General features: G+C 38.3%; 1 protein-coding gene across 2 annotated transcripts in view; it reads right to left on the bottom strand.

Moving 5' to 3' along the window:
- MDN1 (midasin AAA ATPase 1) overlaps window positions 1-20,431 on the bottom strand; it is a 101,394-nt gene extending 80,963 nt beyond the window's left edge. For both annotated transcript variants that reach the window (XM_042802987.1, XM_042802988.1), the window contains exons 1-11: window positions 20,155-20,431; window positions 13,554-13,780; window positions 12,710-12,934; window positions 11,066-11,173; window positions 10,794-10,986; window positions 8,576-8,788; window positions 7,175-7,306; window positions 5,580-5,683; window positions 3,706-3,820; window positions 1,809-2,002; window positions 653-734 (exon numbers count right to left, since the gene is read on the bottom strand). In XM_042802987.1, coding sequence (XP_042658921.1) covers window positions 653-734; window positions 1,809-2,002; window positions 3,706-3,820; window positions 5,580-5,683; window positions 7,175-7,306; window positions 8,576-8,788; window positions 10,794-10,986; window positions 11,066-11,173; window positions 12,710-12,934; window positions 13,554-13,780; window positions 20,155-20,277 — 1,716 coding nt within the window. In that variant the 5' untranslated portion in view covers window positions 20,278-20,431. The remainder of the gene's footprint in view (window positions 1-652; window positions 735-1,808; window positions 2,003-3,705; window positions 3,821-5,579; window positions 5,684-7,174; window positions 7,307-8,575; window positions 8,789-10,793; window positions 10,987-11,065; window positions 11,174-12,709; window positions 12,935-13,553; window positions 13,781-20,154) is intronic.
- Window positions 20,432-20,580: the final 149 nt, after the last annotated feature.

Here is a 20,580-nt window from a genome sequence, read left to right as displayed (position 1 = left end):
AGCACTATCTTAATTTAAATGAGCCTGAATCCAGTCCAGCCATGATAAATAAAATTATTTTATTGTCCATAGATCAAGTCAAACAATGGAGTTCAAAAAGATGTAATGAGAATTTCTAAACTTTGTAGTGTAGTGGGTTTCTACTGAAAGTAAAAACTTTTCAGTGCCCAGTCACAGAAGCTATCTGTAAATGAATGGACCAAAATGGAGAAGGAAGTAACGTTGTAAGATCTCAGTCTTAGAAATACCCCTGATTGATGCACACCTGAGAAATTCCAAACCTGGAATGTAAAATGATACGTAGGAAAGTAGGAGAGAAGCCTCATATTACAAAAAAAAAGGAAAGATCTTAAAACTTTTACTCTCAGTCATATGCAATCCCAGTTTCTATCACTTAAAATTATGTTGCAGCACTTTGTTTGTAAGACAATAGTAACTCTGGATTGGTTTTCAGTACATTACTGCAAACAACTTTCTTAGTAATAAGGAAAGCCTCCAACAGACAGATCACAAACATTACAACTACAGTACAATCGCTTCAGATAAAACTAAACATAAATTCCCATCTCACATTCCCAAGTAGAGTATTTTAATATTTGTGAGACAATGATAGAATTTGGGTAAGCAATTTCTGGATCAAGTCTTACCGCACCTCCTGAAAAATATTCACTGATGTGGTTGAAGAATTACTGTCGAAGTTGTAAGCAATCCTGCTACACCAATTCAGTAAGTCTCTAAAAAGAAAACCAAGATTTGGGACAGTTAAACCAAAATGCATAGTGCTTTCTTTCATGTTCAGCTTAGGTCATTCCATCGTCTTCTGGCAATTGCATTTAGTTGTTGTGCACGTTGTACACAGGAAGACACCTATAAATAGGATGCTAAATCTAAAGAGTAGCTGAGTACATAAAGACCAATAGTGTTGCTTTCAGATACGTTGCTTAGAAATAGATAATACACACCCCATTAAACCATAAAATAATTATGAAATTGAAAAAATGGAAAGTAGCCAGCTTGTAATCCAGAAATGTATAAAAAACTATTTTTTCAAGATACTGATTCTTTATCAACAAAATCTTATGAAAGGCAAGAAAAGGAAACATCTAAGTCTAGAAAAACATCTGCTGTGTTCAAAATTAGTGGCATTCTGATGCTTCCCAAAAATATGAGGTACTACCCACACCTAGTATTTACTGACTAATTCACAAAGCACTACACGTTACAGAAATTCCACAGGAGGAGAACTGACATTTGGTATGAGAGGAAGAAGTTAATTGAACGTCAAGCTGCATTTCATCATAAAAATTCTGAAATTAATAGTACTCTACAGACCTGGATATTTTCAGTCCTCTAAGTTAGAATGCTGTGAGTGTCTAATACGAAATTATCTAAATAAGCAAACATTTTCAGCAATTGCATATATTATCTACTAGCTATTTTGACAACATTATACAGTATATTTCAGTTCTGAATTAGAACCGGTATTCTGTGTTAAAATGAATTGAGAAGTAATCCATATGGCTTGATATCAACTCAGCACCACATATAACAAAACCTGTACTTTCTCCTCAAAAAAAAGAGAAAAAAAGAAAATAGAAGTATTAAATAATTCTGATTGAGTTTTTTTGAAAAGTTATCATTATTTTAAAATGAAAAATGGATTTTCCCAGTTTTTTTTTAAATTACAGTTTAATTATTCAAACTTTTATCAGTATTTTTTAAAAAGTAAGAAAAATAACAAAAATAAACTCTATCTCTGCAGCTAGCTGACTAAATTTCTTTCTAACAAACATATAAGGAAAGATAACCTTAGAGATAATTCTCGTCCCTCCAGATTTGGTTTCTTATTTTCTGATCTTGATTCTGATGAATCTTCTGGTATGTGCCCAGAGCCAGAAGCACCATTTTCTGATGCCTGATACTTGCCTCCTGTAAGGTCAATGTAAATGTCTAGCAAGTGATCAGTTACAAGAGCAAGATTGGGGTACCTCTTTTGAAGAACCTGAAAAAATTAGAAACAAAACAAAAACAAAACAAACAAATAAAAATATTTAGCATTGGAAGGAAACCACCAGCTCCCCAAATTTTAGTAGGATACACTTCATCAGATATTTCAGGTAGCAAACTGCACAAAACTATTCTCTTGGAATCTCTCATTTGAAGAAAATCAGTTACTGTGACTTGTATGGTACCAATTTGGATGCCAAGTGAATTTTGTCAACTCAACTCTAATTCACTTAATATATTTGCACAAATACCAACAGGAAGAACAAAAGGTACATTCAACCCTATTTAAACTTGATTTGTGACCATACAGTTTCTCAACCAGGAAAAGTTCTTACCTTCTGTCCTTTTTATGACTGAAGTTTTTTTGAGTATTTGGATTGTCTATCCACTGTGCTGACAAAGATACATTAAGGGGCTAATTTTTATTCTGTAATTTCCTTTCAGCTCAGTTCTCTCCACTAAAGCTTGCCAACCAAAATTGCTGCTTCCCAAAATAATTTTCACAGATACAGGCCAGGAACACTGGTCCTTCCCTGCCAGACTGACTTTTAAAATTATCCAGAAGAACACTAGTCAACTTTCAAGACAGGCATGTGGGTATTTTCTACCACTGTCTCTTCTACTACTACTACAGAATCTTACAGTGTTTAATGTATATGTTTTTGTGACTTGAGCTACAAAGTTACAAAAAAAGAACAGAAAGAACCTAGTGGTAAGTGACAGAGTTAGCACCGAATCTTCCTTTTTTTAAGGTTTTGACAGACAAGATTTACATGAATATTGGTCCCTTCTGGAGGTAATCTTCGACACCAGTTCAGCCACATATTTTTTTAATAATGAAGCTGTGAGATTCCTAGAATTCCTGCCCACGTGGATTTATTTGTAGTAGAAGCAGCTACAGTACACAAGTGTGTGTATGTCCAGCAAACTGTCTGCAGAGCCCTCCCCCTGTATCTACTTGCTTCCCCTCCAACACGATCTACAAATACAAAATAAGTGCCATTCTTGCCCTATTCCTAGCAATTCGCTGACAAATGACAAAAATGACAACAAGGAGAAATACACAGATATCACAGAGAGTGAAGGAATCCTATTGAAAAACTATCTTTATTCTAGAAAATTTAGAACTTCCTCCCCAATTCTTCTTCTGGAGACTACCATTCCCTTTTCCCTTAGGCAAAGCCGTTTTAAATTCAGATCCTATTCTGAGCTCTGTACCACAAGGAGAATCTCCAGAGAATTCTGTTTTAATTAAGGCCCTGGGCTCCTTTAATTTTTTGAAGGACTATACAAAGCAAACATTCCCTAGAGATGCTAACAAAATATGATAATAGAAACAGTTATTTGTAACTGATAACTGACCGACTGTTTTTCATCACACAGGTTAGAATGCAGAATTAGACTGAACTTAACTTTTTCTCTGTTTTTAAATCAGTGTGGGCTAATAAACAGCAAAGTAATTAGATTCTTAGACTCATTCAAAGCAGAACTGTGTCAAGGCAAGTTCCAGGAATCTTTGTCCAATTCACTTCAAATTTTCTTGACAAACTGACCATTTACTTCAAAATTGGCAGGATAAAGCTGAAATTAGAAGTGTGTATTGTGGAACTCAGATAAAAATAAATATAAAATTTATTACTGAAAAACATTTATTACCCTTAACTGAAACAATTATTCACATGCCACAATAAAGCATACCTCCTTGAGTTCTCCTGTACTCATGTTATCCAGATGTATTTTGGTCCAATATTTGTCCAAGAGAGCAGCGTGGCTGTTTTGCTGCCTGTACCAACCTCCGCCACAACTGAATATCCTAAATCAAAGCAACATGAAGAAACACAGCATATGGCGTCTTGCTGAAGAATTCAACATTTTCAGTGCATTCCTGTGCATTAAAGAGCATGTTACATACTGCTGCTACAGCATAATACACATGCATAGATCACCCACTGTTTGTCACTGTACATCACAAACCCTACCTCGCCTATCTCTGCTTTTCAAATTATGTTCTTTTATCACAGTGTTTTTCCTCTCATGGTGCAAAATCTCCACAGAGATACTTGCAGAAAGATGACTGGCAATAAGTTAAGTCTATCAGCATCAACATACTGAAGCCTTTGTAAAGAGAGGAGCCTGACAGAAGTGGCCTGAGAAATATCTTCCATAGTTCCTAAAGTATGAGTGCTCTATTGCAGAGATGCTGGAAAAGCATCTCTAGTCCCTGTTCCCTCACACTTTATTTTGGACTGGTTTGTTTTTTTTGTTTTGGTTTGGTTTCTTTGTTTGTTTTGGTTTGGTTTTGGTTGGTTCGGTTTTTTTGTTTGTTTATGTTTTGGTTTGGTTGGTTCTTTTTTTACTGCACAAATAACTATGCAGCTATGTGTTATACCCACTGTGGAAGTAGCCTTGCACGTGCAAAGCATTAGATATTGGGTTTGTGTTTTGGTCTTTGTTTTCTGGTGGTTTTTTTTGCTTGGTTTGGTTTTTAGTTTGTTTTTTGTGGTTTGGGTTTTTTTTTGTGTTTTTAAATAATATTCCACAGCTGGAAACTGCAACAGACATTGAATCTACTGTAACTAGCCCAACGGAAACTATAATTTGCTGCTATACAAACTGTTGACCAAGTATATAGAAGAATAACATCTTGGGAGATGAGGCAACTAAACGATAATTGAAACAAAAAGACTCAAGTCCAGAAAAAATAGATCAATCACAGAAAAGAACAAATTTATGGCAGGAAGACAAAATGCAGGAAAATTAGTTAAAGGCTTTGAAGTAAACTACAAAAAAATTGAAAACCATGAAACCATTCCCCTTCTAGATATTCTAACCTTTAATCTTGACATAATATTATCTCATAGTACACAAGAAGACATTTTGACACCTGATGCATGAGCCATTACTACAGTGCAATCAACAGGGACAATACCTTAAATCTTTTTCTGGTTAGAAAATATTACAAACATCTATATGGACACAAGACTTTCACAAATCAGATTTTCTTTAAAATTTTCCTTCTATTTCTTTTTGCAGGGTTCAGTTAAAATTATTCATGGCACTCTTAAAAAAACAAAAAGTACCTTCCAGGGAACACATGTGTACAACTGTTCAAGGAGTTGCAATAAAAAACAAAATTCAGAAAACTAATCATCCGGTAGTCAGACTACCAACTACCCCAAGATCAGCAAAACTAAGAAATATTTTACACAGGCAGTATTAAAACTAGCAAGTCAAGACACCTTATGAATATCAATCATAAACCTTCTTCACACAGTAACTGCTGAGAGCGGTATTCTGTTTTGGTGAGGGATTGGTTTTGTGTGGTTCCCTCCAGCAAGTTTCATTCCTTCAGCCTTGTTGAAGTGACCTTTCTGTACAAAGACTGGATTCACCTAGTAGTCATATAAGGCTGCTTTAAAGTAAAAAAATTCCTTTCACAACTTCTGTGGCTTCAACTGCTTTTTAAGTAGAAACTGATAAAATACTCCTGCCACCCAAGTACCTTGCATGTCCTGTCTTTGACTTAAATAGGATATCCATGCTCTTAACCTCATTTAACTTTACAAGCCTACCTTCTGGTCGCGAAAAACTGGAATCCAGATGCTACTTTCAAACAGTCACCACGACCAGGAATCAGCAACTCTCTTTTTTCCAAAAGAGGAATCAGCACAGAGATCTGGGGAAGAAAAGAAAACTACTTTTTTTTTTTTTTTTTTTTTTGTGAAACTGTAACACCCATCCACATTCACTGCACACTTGAGATGCCAGAGCACTTCCACTGAGCACCACTACATTATCAGCAACTGTCGTGCCCACAATTGCACTTCCAAGTGATGCTATCAGGAACTGCAATGCCCCCCATAATATTACTCAGCAGTGCAAGTCACAGGTGCAATGTTTACCCACCTTCTTTTTCCTGTATCCAGATTTAATAAGAGAATGGAAGTGACAGTCTTTACACTGCAAGTCCAAATCAAAACTATTTATTTTGAATTGTCAAATGAATTATTAGACACTTTCATGTTAGAAACCTTATTTTCTTTACCTACCTGAACATAGATGACCTGCATCTCAAAAATGTCAATCTCAAACATCAACATTATTCAGTGTATACCCTGCTATCCCCAGGAGAATTTGGTATCTATTTAAAGAATCTTTCCTTCCATGCAGAAGGACAGTAGTAATGATGGAAGTGAAAAAAATGAGGTAGGACCACAATGATCTCTCAGCACAGGGGGAGGCAAGAATGGAGACTTTGATATGGAAAAAGGAGACAGGATGCCTGCAGGGAGCATCTGAAGAAAGGGAGATGAATGCTGGATACCACTCAGGGTATGCTTATGATGAGTGCAATGACCTGAGCCCACAGAAGCAACTAAGTGCATGACCCTCTAGCAGTGAAAAACTGTATAGTACATACAAGCAGTATTTCTTGACTTTATTACAAATTCCGTGTATTTCAGAAGCCTAGAACCCAATAAACAAACTGTCTGGTTCTTTAGTCACACAAAGGATGCTTTACAGACAGATATGAAAGGAAACAACTATCTGCAGAATGTCCAACAGGCCTATATAGCCAAACATCTCTACAACATTGTTCTTGCAGAAGACACACTTTCAACAGACATTACTTCAAAAGAGAAGGACGACACTAACTAGTCATTCTGGAGTTGAAAACATGAAATCTGTTAAAATGTGTATTGCTTAATGCAACAACACATTTTAAATATCCAAGCCAGAGGTAAGAAACATGTAAGGAAAAAAAAAAAGTCAAAAAAACCCCCAAAACCAAAAAAATCACACACTTAAAAAAAATGTTATTAAAAGCACCACTCTAATACAGTGATGATATTCTGTGGTGTTTGGGTCCACATTTCCTTCCAAATACTAGAACGTGATTTAAAAGACCCATTGCACATGACCTGTGTCAATTCAAATTTTCAGAGGGAATTTTGGCATCAGTGGCAGTGTTATGACTACTCTAAAACAATGACAAAAATTAATGCAGTGTGCTAATATGTGAATGACGACAGGTTAACTGTTTCTAACCTCTTTTAAAGGAGCAGTATTTTCAACATACTGATGCAGAACTCATGGTGATTAGACTACAAAAACTGCTGTATGGGCCTTAAGACCAGTATCTTAGAGCAAACATGAACCTACATACCACATCCAGAGGAGCATAATCAATATCCTCCAGAAGTATCCAATGACCTTTGGTAACAGCTTGTGTCAGGGTTCCAGGTTGCCATACAAACTCCCCTGGTACATCTGTGCAACGATACATACCAAGCAGCGTCTATGATAGGAAAAAAATCATTAAATTCGGAGATCTGTTCGTCACATCCCTTAAAAACTCAAGAGTAAAAACCTTATATACCAACTTTAGTCATTTTTGTACGTAACAGTTAGCCTCCACCTTACTAAACAATCCATCTGGTAACATGGGCCCAGCATTACACTCTTTTTAATTAAGAAAAAAATGTTTCCCCCCTCTACATATATGATAATCTCAGTGAAACACAGTAATTCAAATGGACCAGGTAATTGGAAGTGAATTTACAGAGCTGTGCCACCACAATTAACAAACAATCACCAGTATAACATACAAAATTGTCTAGGAACTGAACTTTTCAGTAATGTAAAATAAAGACTGTTACTAAGTTAGTAAGAGCAATTGTAAAGCGAGTTATTCAAAGATACAAAACCAGTCAAGCGTTCTCCCTACAGCTGTGACTTCCACATTTAAGCATTCCTTAATTATTTAAGTTCATGGTTTCACTACTACACATTCTATACCTTGAACTTCACCACTTTTTCTTAATATGGCAGTCTCACATATATGAGAAGACAGGCTTGCAGAGCAGAGTTGTGAGATGGTGAAATCAGCTGTTCTATGTAAATAAAGTGCTTACGTATGTAAATAAAAACCTCCAGACAGTATACATTAATCACCTTAGAAAACGAAATATAAATTAACCCAAACCACATAAATCAATTCAACCTCAAAAGTTATATATGTAAAAACCAGAAGAATGTGAAATTATCTTCTGGTTCTACCTTTACAGGTAGAGCTAGATCACTATCATGTAAGTGCAAGCGGCCTCAACATCACAGGACCCTACTTCATCTCACCTTTACCGCAAAAAGCTGGGATCAGATGGAGCTGACATTAGCTTACTTAAACTGAAATACAAGTGTCCATACACTGTTGGCACCAGCTTGAGTCATTTTAGAATCATTTTTTTTCCAATACAAATAATTTCTTTTTTAAATAAATAGAAAAAAAATCAATAGGGCTCTTCCACACAGAAAAACCCTGATAAGACATGATTTGAATGAAACAGATAGAGCATAATTACACACAGAACTTCAACAGGTTTTAAGCTTAACTGTGATTTTTCTTAACATTTATTTATTCTCATCAATACCAAGACCAATACTACAGAGTTGGGGGTTGTGTGGTCCTTGACTAAAAATTTAAACATTATCTACTAGAAAATCAAGCCCACGCTTTCAGTAAAAATTATGTCTGATCATCCAACCATAAAACAACTTCATCAGTTACCTTACTATCAGTTTGATCCCCAAGCTGGACTTTCAAAATATGAGGGGGCTTTGCTCTTCCTGTAACAGCTGCTAAATATTCAATTAAGGAAGTCTTGCCGCATCCTATTGGTCCTTCTAATAAAACAGGACTCTGATATGCTACTGCAATAGCAAGGTTTTGAAGATTTGTGAAGGCAGATTCAACCAAAACAAAATGGCTGGTGTTATTCCCCTGTTCAAACATAAAATCTGAGTTACTACACTGAAATTATTACTTTTTTTTACAGGTTGTACAACACAGAACAATTAGAAAAGTGAGTCTGACAACTAGAAAATTTTGGCCTGCAGACCTGTCAACACATCAAATAAAATAAAGGATTCTAAAGCTGTACTTAATGGCAGATATTGAAATAGATTTCATCAAAAACCTATACAGGTGAAACGCTTAATAAAGTATATGTATGATTGTTCCCAAAGGGAGTTCTCACTAAGTTGTTAGTACAGGCATAGTAACTATTCAGTCATAACATATTTATTTCAAAATGTATTGGAATGACAAGTGAAACTAAGTAATCAGAATGGATCCAAATCACAGGACAAATCAAACAGCAGTTACATTCAGATGATACAAGTATGAATACTAACTGTTATATTTACTTTTTTCACACATCAAAGTATAAGATCATTGAACTCAGTGCATTAAAAAAAGTATATTCAGTAACATTTTTATTTTATTCAAAATGCAATGGAGGTAGTTTGTTGAATGGTAATTAATCAACGCTACAGATACTCTCCAAATATTTTGACTCTCCTACAGTCACTCATTTATCAGTGTATGGCACAAAAATTAGTGCTTTAATGTAAAAAGGCAAAGAGTAAAAAAAAAAAAAAAAAAAATCAGAGTACATACTGCACTGAAACAAGTATCTTGTATTTAAGTTTGATCTTCCCTTCGGATATAGCTTCGTGTATATCCCTGGTAACAATGCTAGTTTTTAAGAGTAGCTGCTTATCCTCACAGTTTGCTCCTACCTCTTCATCAGATCTTCTCAGCTGTAACTGGAACCTCCCCAGTGGAACTGGAACTACATTGTCTACTAGATCTGTGAAATACCAGTGGCTATCAAAAAAATAAAACCTTGCCTTTTGGGGAAGATCTCTCCTCCCTCATAGACAAGACTATCCTTTCAGCAGTCCAGCTATAGCATGGTCGAGCTTCGGCAGCAATGACACTGGTATGGGAGTAAGAGTCTCCTTGAACAGCTTGACAGTTTCCCCTGCTGCAATGCATTTCAAACCACACCCTCAATCCTATTAAAAAAAGCTAGAATACAGCAAATTCAGCCACAGAAGTTGGGGGGTGTGTGTGTGAAGACTTTGGGAGGAAGTTCCTCTTTCCTTGTTTCTACTACTTAAGAAATTCTGGACATTGGAAGTCTTCATTCATTTCTTTGTCCTTCATTTGTACATCAGTGCTCCAAAATTAAATAGAAATACTCATCAGCTAAGAGCTAAAACTATACCTAAATGAGAAAAACAGTCAAGAATATTGGCTGCAGCTACAAAGAACAACCTGAACAGTTCAAGATGAACAGCATCTCAAGAGAAAAAAGATAAAATACTGTTTGCTCAAAAATGTTTATGCCTTCAGTGGACTTCCTAAAACTGTAAGGCACTGTATTTTGCATTACACTTCACTGAAGGAGAGCAAGTAAGTTCTCGCTCACTTTCTCTCCCCTTTTTCTGCCTCTTAGAAAAGTAAGTAGCAGCCTTGTTTTATTTTAAGAACTATGAACATGTTTGGAGAAATGTTGTTTATAAGATATCTGTATAGCACAAAAAACTACCACAGGCAATTAAAGCAACCGTGCCAGATCCTGACCTTGCTCGGCTATGGTATATTAGCCTAACTTGGACTGGAGATACTACGTAAGGCTGAAGAGTCTTTTGTAGTATGTCTGTAAGAACCACTACATGGAAATAAAATGAACAGCACTAGAACACCTTCATTGCTTCACTCCACTGAAGAGCTTTTTTGCATTATCTATATTATGCAACATTCGCTCATAGAACACATCAAGAAAACTGAAGAAACACACAGTACCCGTAGTATCTCAATACCATTTAAGAAGGAAATAAAGTCAGTTCACCACACTTAGGGATTCTTAAAAAAAAAAAAAAAAAAAAAAAAAAAAAAAAAAAAAAGGGCCTTACGGGCTTAACCCTGAGTTACATACCTGATCTTCAGAAACAAGCTGCAGTCTAGGCAGCACAATGCCACATACAGCTACCACGTTTGCAGAGAGGTCACCCGGTACAATATGTCCTTGCGTATACTGCATTTCTTTCTCCTTTTGCCAAAATGAGGAGTCTGGATTGGCCAAAACAAGGGCTTGTTCCACATTCTGCAGCTGAGATTCTTCTAGGAGCCTGTGAAATCCATGTTTATTAACTCAACTGAAAGCCACCAACAAAAACAAATACTGTTCAAGATCTGAAAAATTCTTACTTTAGTCTGAAATGTATCAGCTCCTCAGGATTGAATATCTTCTTCAGGAAAGATAATTTATGCTCATCATTCATGCATGTAACCAGTGCAAGGCAGTTTGAAGTATACCTAATAATCATATTTAGAACAAAACATGTCAAAACACAAGTCTTAAGAAATTTAGTTTGACAACTGTCAATTGCAAACCAAAATACCATGTTTGGAAAAACATGCAGAAAAAAATCTTCATAGAAATTATTTTAGTTCTATGCTGAACATTCTTTAAGATTAGAGAAGTATCTCAGAACTGAGAAGAACAATTTTATCATGACATACTTTATCATTTATATACCAACTAGCTAATCTTTGAAGGACTGAATGATCAACAAAAATACAGTAGAGGAGAGCACTTTCCCAGATAAATGAAGGTTAACATGTAAGACTATCAAGGTCAGGTTTTCTTTGCCTCATTTTTTGATTCTTCTCCTACCATTTCCCTTTCAAAATTGTTTCCTATTTCATGCTATTTCTAAAATAACCCTAACACAATGAACTCAAGACTCAGTGCCAAAAGAAGCCAACAGCTCCCAAGTCTTGACTTCATTACTGCATTGCTGTCTTGAAACAAAAGGACAATACAGATCATGACATACTTTTCATTTATTGAACCACTATTTTTACCTTCCAAGAACAAAACTTTCAATGAGGGGGGACAGGAATTAAAAAGAGTTTCCAGAGGAAAACTGGTTCAGGATAAAGTTTAGAAGTTGGTTCATTCGCTCACTTAAGACTATTAGGTGGACACCAGGTAAACCAACCCCAGTCAATGTATTAGAAATTTTATTTCCTTTTCCAATACTATCTAAGTGCATGTCCTCCTGAAGAGATTCATAAATGGCTAACACATTTGACAACTCATTCCTGTCCTTCCTAAATTATACACCTTATTTTAAAATTAGGTGTTAGTAACATAGTTCCAAATTTATGTTTTTAAAAAAGAAGACTAAAGACCTTCTCTTAAATAAAAGGCACCATCAATAATACCACTCACATAAATAAGATAGATCAAGTGACTAGGTTAAAGCCCTGCAGGCAGACACCTAACATAAAACATCTAACCAAAACCAGATGCAAAGTCTGCAACAAGGCCAAACCAAAAGCACAGCTTAAATAAGCCAAGCTTTACAGTGACTGAGATGTCTATATACAAACAACAGAAAAAACCCAACTTGTTAACAGCATATCAATGCAGAATAGTATAAAATATGATTATCATGTACATTGGAGTGAGAGTAGATTAATCTCTAGTTTTTTTCTAGGATAACATGCTAGAATGCATGCAGTACATCAACAGGCTTACAGTAGAGGTGAAGTGATAAATTCACCACCTCTCATTAATCCAACTTGGGTAAACTGAAGTTATTTGAAAAGATTCTCCATGCCATAGCTTTAAGCATGACTAAGAGCTAGGCTAAGTTTCACTCTGTGGTAGATCACTAGCAGCTTTTGAAAGATCAGGTAAGAAGCACAGGTACAGATGCTACTGGTACAGATTTTTCTGGTATTATTGGAAGATTCTCTTTTACTTGCATGTGAACATTGTTAAATACAATTTGAGATACAGATATATCTTTTGAATGGAGAAGATCTGGGGGTTTAACTTACCAACGGACTAAGGTGTCATGACTCCTTAGGAGTGGAATACACACACTCCAATCCCATAATTCCCGGAAAACTGATGGCTCCTTTTGTAAAAATCTATATGCTGCCTCCATGAGGTCCCGTAGCTTCATTCGTCTGCGCCCATATCGGACTGTGTTTGTATCCGAGCTCTCCAGGAAAAGTCTCTGGAAAACTGGTGATGTATTCTTAAAATATCTTAAAGCAAATCTGTAGACAAAAAAGAGAGAGAAAGAGATGGAACACAGACATCTAAGCCAGAAGAAAGGAAAATAGCTACTAATAAAAGCATTGGGACAGTGGTCCTGAGACAGTAATTGACAGTATACTGAGAACTAATGCCTATATTAAACTTTGTCCACACTTGGGAAAGACAACCACTTCAGCCATCATCTGACAACAGATATTTTACCTTATTAGAAATCAGTACCTAATAATCAAGGGGAAACTGTACTGCCTTTGGAGAAATCTTTTCAACTGCTTGCTTACTGAAAAAGTAATACTGATTCCTATTTATGTAATTTGTATTCTACTGGCCAACAGGTCTAATCTTAAACGCAGAGATTTTGGTTATGAGCAATTTTCATGCCAGCTGTTTCGCTTTTCTTTTCATCATTAAGATGAAAATCAAGTTAGATCATGTAACACAATTTAATTTAAATAAGCTTTATTTCAGACTCCTGTTCTCTAAATCATTCTTTCAATTCAAAACACATTTGTTATTGTGGGAGACAATCCAAATTGTAACACCACCTCTTCACCAGTGAACACTGACAAGCATATAATCCCTAAATTCAAACACTGCACAAAGAGATATTACATTACTCACGGCAAAATATCAGGGTGGTCAGAAACTAGCTTGCTCATTGCTACACACAGCCTTTCATGCCGATCATGGTTGATTTGGCCACCAGCTTTAATGGCCTCTGCATTTCTTTCCAACAAATCCAACAAGATTGGCCGAACTTGACGGCCAATCAATAGCGTACATTCTTTATCCAGTAATAACTGTGCTAAAGTATCGAGGATGCATTGACGATCCTGCTGAGTCCAAATCTAGAGGAATGGAAAGTAAGAACAGGTTAAATGGGAAATGATTTGGACTTCTAGCTTCAGAACTATTCATGCAGGATTCACAGCGAGTTTTACAGGAACAAACCTTTCAAAAAACAGAAGGGAGTCCAAAATTCCCAAGGGAAGTACTTAATTGTCACAGCTTTCCATATTAAAAAAAAAAAAAGGGACACACTAAATAAGAACTACAAAAAAGTCACAAAATCCTGGATTATATTTTACAGCTGAAAGATAAAGCAAGTAATTTTTAACATTTTTTTAAAGAAAAAACTGGCAGAATGTTATAGCAACTAGTACATCTTTGTTAATAGAATTCCCACTGATCTCAACAGCTCAGTCTCACAAGGGCCACAAAACATTCAAGAGTTCTGGTTCTTAGAAAAATGTTTGAGTTACATAATGTTCACTATGTATTTTCAGAAAAGAAGCATTCAATCATTCATGATCACAGCCTTATTTCCATATTTCTGATAGCAATTATAGTGAGCAAGGCTCTTGACAAGAAAACAGCACCACATATCTGCAGTTTTGAAGTCGAGATATTTTTTCTTATTTTTATCTAAAAATGGTCCTTTAGTGCAAAACAAAATATGAGGCTTTAGAATAGGTGGAAAACATATTCACATCTGCTAGGAAAAAAAAAAAATAAAAACCAAACCCCACACAACCCCCCCCACACACACCGCCTCTTACATCGCCCCCCAACCTTCCTAGCTTTGTTACTGAAGAACAACTCATTTCTTGTGTCTTATGCTTAAATTTCTCTGCTCTTTGAGCTCATGTTATTTTCCAAGCATCTCTCCTCTTCCTTGACATTTAGCATATAATGCAGTATAAATAATTTTGAGGTGTGGAAAATCAAGATTATGAATTTGCACTGCAGCGGTTTTGCTCTTAACTCTGATTCTCCACTCTCCCCTCCCTTGCTGAGTGAACTCTTATCCTACCAAGATAAGATTCTCTTTCTTGGCAAACAGTTGTAAATACAGCTAGGCAAAGCAGCTTTCCAAACAAAACAAGCATACACTAAACTCCTGCAGAAATATTCTGTGATCCAGGTAGTCTTCTGTTTTAGCAGCATGTGCAGCCAATTTCTGCTTCTCCTGGAGTTTTATTACTCGGGTAAAACCTGCTCCTGGGCCTGGAGATGGGATGGTTTCACTGTGTCATGGTTTAAGCCCAGCCAGCAGCTAAACACCACACAGCCACTCTCTCACTCCTCCCCCCTCCCAATCGGATGGGGAGAAGAATCAGGGGAAAAAAAGTAAAACTGGTGGGTTGAAGTAAGAACAGTTTAATAACTAAAAAAATAAATATAATAATAACAATAAAATAATTGTAATGAAAAGGAATATAATTTACAAACATACAAGTAAAACCCAAGACAAGTGATGCAGAATAAAATTCCTCACCACCCACTGACCGATGCCTGAGCAGCGATCTGCCCTCCAGCCAACCACCCCAGTTTATATACTGGGCATGGCGTCCTATGGTGTGGAACATCCCTTTGGCCAGTTTGGGTCAGCTGTCCTGGCCATGCTCCCTCCCAACTCCTTGTACACCTCCTCACTGGCAGAGCATGGGAAACTGAAAAATCCTTAACTTAGGATAAGCACTATTTAGTCACAAGTAAAACATCAGTGTGTTATCAACATTATTCTCACACTAAATATAAAACACAGCATTGTACCAGCTACTAGGAAGAAAATTAACTCTATCTCAGGTAAAATCAGGACCCACTGTTACAAGATAAATAGACTGCAGCAGTCCTAACACATTGCCTCTGAAAGGGTGACCTCCTAAGGTTACACCACTGTTGACATCCTTCTAGAATACATGCATACTTACTTGTTCAAGTTCCCTGGGCCTCCTGAATTTGAAAAGACATTAATTCCCTAACAGCAATGTAAAAAATCAGGGAAACTGCAGTATAGACACTACAAACATCAAAAACAACACATTAATTGCAAGCAGTTTCTTACATGCTCTGTGGTTATTTTTATGAAATGTAAGTTTATCTTCCTCTCATCTATCAGAAGAGCATCAAAAATAATTTTAAAAATGGAGCTGAAAGTCTGCATTCATCACAGAGCAAGCAAGACACTGTTCATTACAAGGATCAGATTTTGAGTAGCCAAATGATTCACAATCTGTTCAAAAGCAGCATGGCTCAAAAGAACTGGAGAGAAACTCCACTGTAAAAAATAAAAGTACCTTCAGTTTCCAAACCAATTACATCTTTGGCTACCTAAACAAGGCACAACAGGGTGCTTAATTTATTTGCCAGAGCTTTCAATATCAAATAAACAGTTAACAATAAAATAGTAAATAAATGATGCGACTGAATCAGTAAAACTCTGTAGTTACATGACTACTGTACAACAAATCCATTCCATTAGCAATTTTGTGAGAGCAAGCAGTTTTTTAATCATTGTGTGTAGTACCCTTAGGACTTATAAAACTGCTCAAAAAATCACAGTGGCAACATTCACATTCTACAAAGAGACCATCTGTTTGATTTCGGAGTCCTTCAGAGTCTACATTAAAAATTTTATGGAAAAGAAGAATACTGTCAGAGGAGTATTTTAAATAAAGGTGGTTTTGTGAAATACCCAACATTCTCAATCAAGCAAAGGACAGCTGATCTGAAAGTGTTTAATTCTAGTGTTCAATTCTGGGATAGTAAATCTGTGCCCACAGTTCCAAACAGCTGCTTTAAGAAAGCATCACAAAAGACTGTCCCTCCAGATACAGAATATATACGCACATCGTGTATTATTAAGGAAAGAGACTTCAGAAGCACAGCTAGAAGCGAAATCTGGAGTCAAACACTATTCCAGTTACTCCTCCACCAGCATGTTGCATACATCCTTCCCAACCTGCACAGTACATTTTCTCAGGGCTCACAAGGTACAGAAATCTTTACAAAGAACTGGCTTAATCCAAACCCCAAGATTACTAGGGGAAAGGATTATATCAAGGAACAATTTGGGCCCACGTGAAAGCCACATTTCTCATCATGGCTCACATGTTTCCACAGAACTTTACACCATACATGGATTTAACAATGAGATACTTCTAAGGAGTGGGAGGGCATAAAGGCCGCGCGTGGGAAATCCTTCTTCCCCTCCAACATGGGATCACATATTCTCTCCCTCACATGCTCTGCTCCCTCACACAACAGCTCTACCATTGTATGACTGTGCAGAAATCTATTTGGAAAGATGATCCAAATCAATCCTTCTTCCAAAGTCTTATACTGGGTGGAAAAGTTGAATGGATTTTCCACATCAGCACACTCGCTAGGTTCAGGATAAGAGAAGCAACAGAAAGGTGTGGCTTGGCCTTGGGAATAGGCAAAAAGAAACCAGTGTAGGACCACTCTTTTTGGCAGCTGTCCAGTTCAGTAAGATAAAGAAAAGCATGAGCCTGCACTCCTACAACCCACAAACTTCAAGAAAAAGTTTAAAAAGGCAGAGGGATATGTGGTCTCACAAGAAGATAGCTTCAATTATCTGCAGAACAAGCTAGTACTTCCTACATCTCCTCCAGCACATCATATTTGTTAGTTACGTGGACCGCTCCTTCAAGGATAGTGAGAATGTTGTCTTTGACTTGTATCAGTGTATTTATTACCATACAGTCACCCAAAAACCACAGCTCTTCAAAAACTAGAAGCAGAAGGAGATGAGAATACACTCCAGGATGGAAGCAAAAGCGCAACATACGTTGCCCTAATTATAATGCTATATGATGTAAAGCCTAATTAATCTTTCAAATAAAAAACTGATGTCATATTTTAGGTAAAAAATCAAAACAAACAACCCCAGAACAGTCTGCCTTAGTTGCCAGGACATTTTTCTGACAGTCAGTGAGTAGCTGGGTGAATCTGGGACAGCTAATTCACCTATTTTTTCCTACATTTATTTAAAAAAATAAATAAAAAAAAGAAGGAATAAAGGCACTTCTCAACATCAAATGCTAAGACTGACAGGCTACAAATAAAAGGTTGGAGTTATTCTTAAAACAATTTTCACTGCTACATAAAAAAATGAAAGGCGAAATAAAGGATGCCAAGCTAAAACACCAACAGAATAGAACAGGAGATCCGGAGTGGCACGCTTGAGATCTTCAGTTCACTGAAGACGGTTCCATAGACTAAATAGAGGAAATATCCAAAAAGGGTCAGGTTTTTTGATTTATATCTTTCTATATATGCACAGTGGTGGATGCGAAGGGCAGAAATGAATAAGGATATTTTTGCACTGAAGTTCCATTCCTACTAGCATTTTAACCTTCACATTAATGAACTTCTCTACTGAAACTACACTATTGCACAGAGCCAAAATATGTACATTTGCACAAAATCTGCATTTGCAATTCTACGCAGGAAGATGTTCCGATTCAAACAGACCTTTGGTAACACACAGAACCAAAATCACGTTCCAGCAGTATGTGGAGCCTCACTGCTTATACAGTTTGCTTAAATTAGCCAAAAAAATAGCAAGGCAGGAAACAAAGACTGGTTTAAGAGAGCTTTTCATCCCATTTTCCTAATTAAGAACACATAAATTTGTTGTGGCTTTGAAGAGCTAATGCCATATATATATTCTATTGAAAAGGCTCTATTTCTATTACATACTGAAGCAGAAGGAACATCTTCCATCACCGCATAAACACTGCCTTACTGTGAACCTCAAAAGACTGTTCCTTACTTGGCAGCTGTGGGCAAGCTCCATTCCATTACGGAATACTGAAGAAATAAGTTGCCAGAAAGACCTAGTGAAGCTGCAGAGCAGGGAACGCTCTATGTTTCCAAAATGCATGCTTTCTAAATTACTTGAAAAGCAACCAGCAGGAAATCAGGTACAATGACTGCAGCCAGGGGCTGTCCAGAGGCAAGGCATGCCTAATCTACTCCTATATCTGTAGCTTCCAAGCTTGGAAAGAGCAATTCTGTTTTCAAAACTGAAAAACAACATGTCATTGTTCATTCATGTGCTGTTCCAGACTCTCTGCATATAATCACTCCTTAATAATTTCCACCTAGCAAGACTTTTAAACACAAAGTGTGTCTCATAACAGTCGACAGAAGGGCACAGTCTCTTTCCCAGTCTCAGATCTGGGTGACTCACTTCTGGTTCACCGCTCCATCTGTCTGCTACATCATGTACCCGCATCATCCCCATCTCTTTTTCTCAGCTGTTTCTTTCTCTTGAATAGCAGCTCTTCATCATTGCTTCCCCCCAATTAGCATCAACTCTCCAACACAGGAATATATACTCCTGTCAATCTCACTTTGATCCTCTGATTTGTAGTGACTGAAGAAAAAGCCATCTGTCTACCAACAGAGAACCTTGACTACCAGTATGAAAGCCTTCCCCAACCATAACTATGATGACAGCAATTCAGACTGAAAGCCAATATACTGAAAAAAACGCTGATGATTTCGACTTTCCATCTTCAAACAACTGGGACGTTTCCTAGACACTCAAAAAGAAACAGGGATTTTGAGCCCCAAAGAACGTATGCAACTTAGGGGCTTCAAAAGCTGTATCACAAAAGGTATTACTAATATAACATCTGGTGTGTGGATAACCTGTTATTACATGTCTTCAAGTATTTGAGAGACAGAAATGAACTGGGCCTCAACTCTCCTAGATGGCAGGTGTGCTTTTCACAGTTCAGGCAGCCAAAGCATAAAACCAATGAAAATAGGAACGTTTCCAGTATCACTGTGATGAAAACCCTAAAAATGAAGCAAACCATAGAAAATTCAGTCCTCTGCCTTTCTACCCCAGATGCTGTTTTAAGATAATTAAAGAAAACATGCAAATAGCATCAGTTTAAGATGCTACAGCTAAGGGACTAGATACTGCCTCAGCGCTTGCTAACAACGTGCCATCATCACTCGCTGTCGCGTTTTCAGTCACCTCAAGGGACATGGAAGATATTGAAGATTTTAATTTGCGGGGCAAAATACCTCCTCAGGAAGCGCACGAGGAGAGGCACCAGGGGACAGGAGAGGTCCTGCCACACCGGGCTCCACTCGCACGACCCCAAAACGGGCGGGGAAGGGAAGAAACCGCAACAAGCCGACACAGAAGGCGAGGGCGAGCGAGCGGAGCTGCCCCCACAGAGCGTCTCCGCCGGCCGCCCGGGGCCGAGGGGGCGGGAGGGTCGCCAGGCGCCGGACAAAGCTGCCGGGAGGACATGGCGGCGCGGGGCGAAGTCAGGGCGGGGCGGCCCCTTCCCGCCCCGGCGGACCCTGCGATGCGGACAGACGGAGGGAAGGAGGGAGAGAAAGAGAGAGGGGCAGCCGGGGGCCGCCGCCGAGCCCCGCGCCGCCCGCTCACCTGCTTCGCCAGGAACCTGCTCAGCTCCGCGCCGCTCTTCTCGTTCCTGCGCGCCACCAGCTGCAGCGGCTCCGCCAGCCGGAACCGCAGCTCCGCCATCGACATCGCCGCCGCCGCCGCCATCCTCCCTCCTCCTCCTCCGCCGGCGGAGGGGCGCGCGCCGCGCCTGAGGGGAGCGGCGGGAGGGGAAGGGGCCGCGCGCCCAGCCGCCGGCAGAGCGGACCGCGCGGCACGTGGGGCGCGAGCGCAGGCAGGCGGCGCGGCGCAGCCACCAGCTTCCGCTTCACGCCGCCGAACGTCACCCGCCCGCGACGTCGCCGGGGAATGGGGGGGGGGGGGGGGGGGAGAGGTGGGGGGAGGGAGTCAAATGGGAAGCGGGGCCGCCCCCCGCCCCCCCCTCACGTGACGGCGCTGCGCGCTGGCTGC

Source organism: Tyto alba, unplaced genomic scaffold (assembly GCF_018691265.1).
Source record: "Tyto alba isolate M040663 unplaced genomic scaffold, T.alba_DEE_v4.0 Super-Scaffold_40, whole genome shotgun sequence".
Classification (NCBI taxonomy): domain Eukaryota; kingdom Metazoa; phylum Chordata; class Aves; order Strigiformes; family Tytonidae; genus Tyto; species Tyto alba.
This window is presented reverse-complemented; position numbering and strand designations above follow the sequence as displayed.